This window comes from Scylla paramamosain, chromosome 20, assembly GCF_035594125.1.
Source record: "Scylla paramamosain isolate STU-SP2022 chromosome 20, ASM3559412v1, whole genome shotgun sequence".
NCBI classification, from domain to species: Eukaryota; Metazoa; Arthropoda; class Malacostraca; order Decapoda; family Portunidae; genus Scylla; species Scylla paramamosain.
In genome coordinates, this window is record NC_087170.1 from 2491568 (window position 1) to 2495221 (window position 3654).

Below are 3654 nucleotides of genomic sequence, written 5' to 3' on the forward strand. Positions count from 1 at the left end.
GCCCCCCTCCCTTGTGGACAAATTTTTAACTGATTCTTGCTCCTTAACCATATTCAACATTTTAGCCCTTAAGGAGGTCATGTCATCATTTATATACACTTTTCTTTGCCTACCTTTGAGTTTTTTTTTCTTATTTTGCATAATTTCATTTCTTTTCTTTCGGTGGCAAAACCTCACAATCACTGGCTTACCTCCTTCCCTGGGCCTCCCCAAACGGTGAACAACAAAAATGTCATCCTGCTTAATTTTAACTCCAATAGTATCAGCAAGTTCTATAACTTTAGCTTCCAGCACTTCCTCACTTTCGTCCTCTTCTTCCTCTAGTCCAGAAATACGTAAGTTCTCCCTTCGGGAGTACTGCTCCATCTTGTCGTTTTCATACTTGAGGAGGAGACAATTCCTCTGCATTAATGCGATCTTATTTTCTAATTTATCACTGAATTCCTTGAAAGTAGTTGACACAGCCGTAGATACAGCGACCAAAATTATGCTGGCCAGGCTGGGCAACATAACAACAACTGCATCCTTAATCGTCTTACTTACACTTCAGCTTTCCCTTCCATCAATGCTGCTGGTTATATTAGCAAGCTCGTTTTCTACCTTTGTCTTCACTAATTCTTCAAGTTCAGACGCAATGAAGTGTGCCTTTGTTGTGTGGAGTTCAGCAATAGAATTTCTTTACATGTATAGGTCGGTGAGGATGGTACAGTATATACGTGGCAACACCACAAGACCTGGTTTACCTTCTGTGTGTGTGTAAACAGTCGGCAGGATAGGATTGGTAGGTGAATACAGGTAGGTGTGTTTCATGCAAGGGAGAGTGTAAGCATTCTAGTTTGTTGCAGTTTTCCTTTGTGTGTGTATGTGTGTGTGGGAGGGAGGGCGCGGTCGTTGTATGCACAGCAGCTGTCCTCCTGCCTCTTCTTTCCTCCTCCTTCTCTTTCTCCCACTCCACCTCCTCCTCTCCTCCTCCTTCTACTTTTCGCCACTTTCCTCTCCCTTCTCATCTTCTCCCCCTCATTCTCCTCCTCCTCCTCCCTCCCTCTTCTTTTTTCCTCCCCCTCATCCGCTCCGAAGCACAGTCTCCCTCACTCAGCCATCGGCACTGCACTAGACCACCACGCCACCAACACCATCATCACCACTGCCACCACCCGCATCTAAGTAATTCACTACATATTTTTCCCTCCACGCCAGCATCACCACCACCACCACCACCACCACCGCCATGCCCGAATACAAACTGGTCTACTTCAACAGCCGTGGCCTGGGGGAACTCATCCGCTGGATCTTCTTCTGTGGGATATTCCTTTCCCTGACGAGCGCTTTGAGGTGTCCGAGTGGCCCGAGAAGAAGGGTGAGCATACCTGTGCTGTGTTCTAGTGCCTGCTAGTGACGGTGCTAGTGACGGTGCGGGGCTTACTACTTCATGTCACGTTAAGCGATTTGACTTGGCTATTACACTACAGCGACTATTATATTTCACTATCTCGAACTTCTCTGTATGTTTTATTTGTAGTGCCTCTTTAGTCCATATTCAGAAACGCTTTGCTCCCTCACCATGGCTATTTTCAGAGACCGTAGAGATGATTAGCTGGATTCTAAAGAGTGTTTCTCCTGTTAATTATATCGAAATCTTTTTGATATGTCTATTAACCATAAAAGCATGCTTCAAAACCTGTGTAACGTCAACTATAGCCTTTTGAAAGTTGTGTATGTATGAATCATACCCAAAATAAACCTGTCCATTACTCTTACTTTGAGAAGCCGTAACAGTGAAATGGTTAGTGATGGTCGTGACTAGGTCCTTTGTGCTGTGTCCCTTCATAATGCTCTCCGGTCTCCTAGTATTATTCTTTTCGTAGTGCGTCTGTGCTGTGCTCCTCCCTAACAGAATCCTTTTGAAGTGTGACGATGAGTTCAGTTTAAATGTGTGTACTGTGCTCCATTGTTGCCCTTGCGTGAGGCTTTTGTGTCACCTCCCTGCGTGATCCCTCTATGTCAAGGGTCTCCTCTCTTTCCTCCCTCCCTCCACCGCGCCAGTAGGTAGGAATGTTGCTAGGAAAAGCATTCACCTCAACATCACCCATAAGATTAATCTCCTCCCTCTCCATGCAGAAAAGTTTAGGTAACTTTCTATTCAACTTCTCTCTGTCTCCTTTTTCCCTTGGCCACCAATCCGCTTCCCTTTGGTGCTAATTTACATTATTCTCCCTTTAGAGTGTTCCTCCTTCCCTTTCATTCTCTCCCTATGTCATGCCCTGCTGTACACCATTAGCAAACCTACTTCTCCCTGTCTCCCTCCTCTCATGCCGATCACTCTGCTTCCCTTTGGTGCAAACTTGTCATTCTCCCTTTCTGATATTTATCCTTCATTCTCCTCCTTAGGCACGTCTGGAGGAAACCTGCCACTTCTGTACATTATAAGGGCAAACCAACTTCTCCCTGTCTTTTTTTTTTCTTTTTAATGCAAACTTGTTATTCTCCCTCTAAAGCATTCTTCCTTCCCTTCTCTCCCTCAGTCACGCCCGGAGGAAAGCTGCCTCTGCTGTGTATCGATGGCAAGCCCCTGTGGCAGTCCATGGCCATCGGCCGCTACGCCGCTAAGCTCGCTGGCCTGACCCTGGATGATCCCCTCGACGGTTGCTACTGCGACGCCTTCGTGAAAACCACCAAGGAACTGCTGATGGATATGTACATGATCTTGTAAGTTTCCCTCGGGACTACACACTGGGGAAGGAAGGGCAGGAGGAACAGGAGGTGGAAGGTAGAGAAGTAGGAGGCAGGGGAGGAAAGGATAAAGTTACACCACTCTGTCAGAGAAGTGTAAGTCATAATGACGTTCACCATCACCAGCTTTAAAAACAAGAACAAGAACAAAACAGCAACATCTACAATAGCAAAAATAACAACAACAACAACAACAACAACAACAACAACAGATGCAATAGTAGCAGTAATTAGTAGAAATAGAAGTAATAGTACAGTAGCTGTTAGCAAAAGTAATAATTGTAAAAATGTTATTACTATCATAAATGGTAATGAAAGCAGTCATAAATCTGCAATAACAACTCTCTCTCTCTCTCTCTCTCTCTCTCTCTCTCTCTCTCTCTCTCTCTCTCTCTCTCTCTCTCTCTCTCTCTCTCTCTCTCTCTCTCTCTCTCTCCCGTACACTCACCCACGCCTCGTTCCCCCACATGCTTTCGAATGAGCCAGGAAGAGAAGGACAAGGAGCTGAGGGAGGAATACGTGGTCAAGACACTCACGCCGGTGCTGGAAAGGGTCAATAAGAGGCTGGAGACCAAGCAGTGGCTCATTGGGGAAAAGGTGTGTGTGTGTGTGTGTGTGTGTGTGTGTGTGTGTGTGTGTGTGTGTGTGTGTGTGTGTGTGTGTGTGTTTGTGTGTGTGTTCTACCCCACAGAGAATGCGCTTAATGATAGGAAAGCATAAGCATGGAGCTAGTTGTCACGCTGTCTCGCGGTAATGACTCTGTAGTTAAAAGTGAAGAGAGAGTGGTGGTGGTGGTAGTGGTGGTGATGGAAGAGGAGGAGGAGGAGAGAATAGAGCCTGTAAGTGTGCGTATGGAATCGGAAACGCTCTCTCTCTCTCTCTCTCTCTCTCTCTCTCTCTCTCTCTCTCTCTCTCTCTCTCTCT

General features: G+C 46.0%; 1 protein-coding gene across 1 annotated transcript; it reads left to right on the forward strand.

Annotated features, from left to right (window-relative positions):
• Window positions 1-1228: 1228 nt before the first annotated feature.
• Window positions 1229-2928, forward strand: LOC135110731 (hematopoietic prostaglandin D synthase-like). The gene is given in 3 exon segments (XM_064023355.1): window positions 1229-1301; window positions 1304-1357; window positions 2523-2928. Coding segments are annotated over 3 exon segments (315 nt in total). The 3' UTR covers window positions 2711-2928.
• The last annotated feature ends 726 nt before the right edge of the window (window positions 2929-3654 follow it).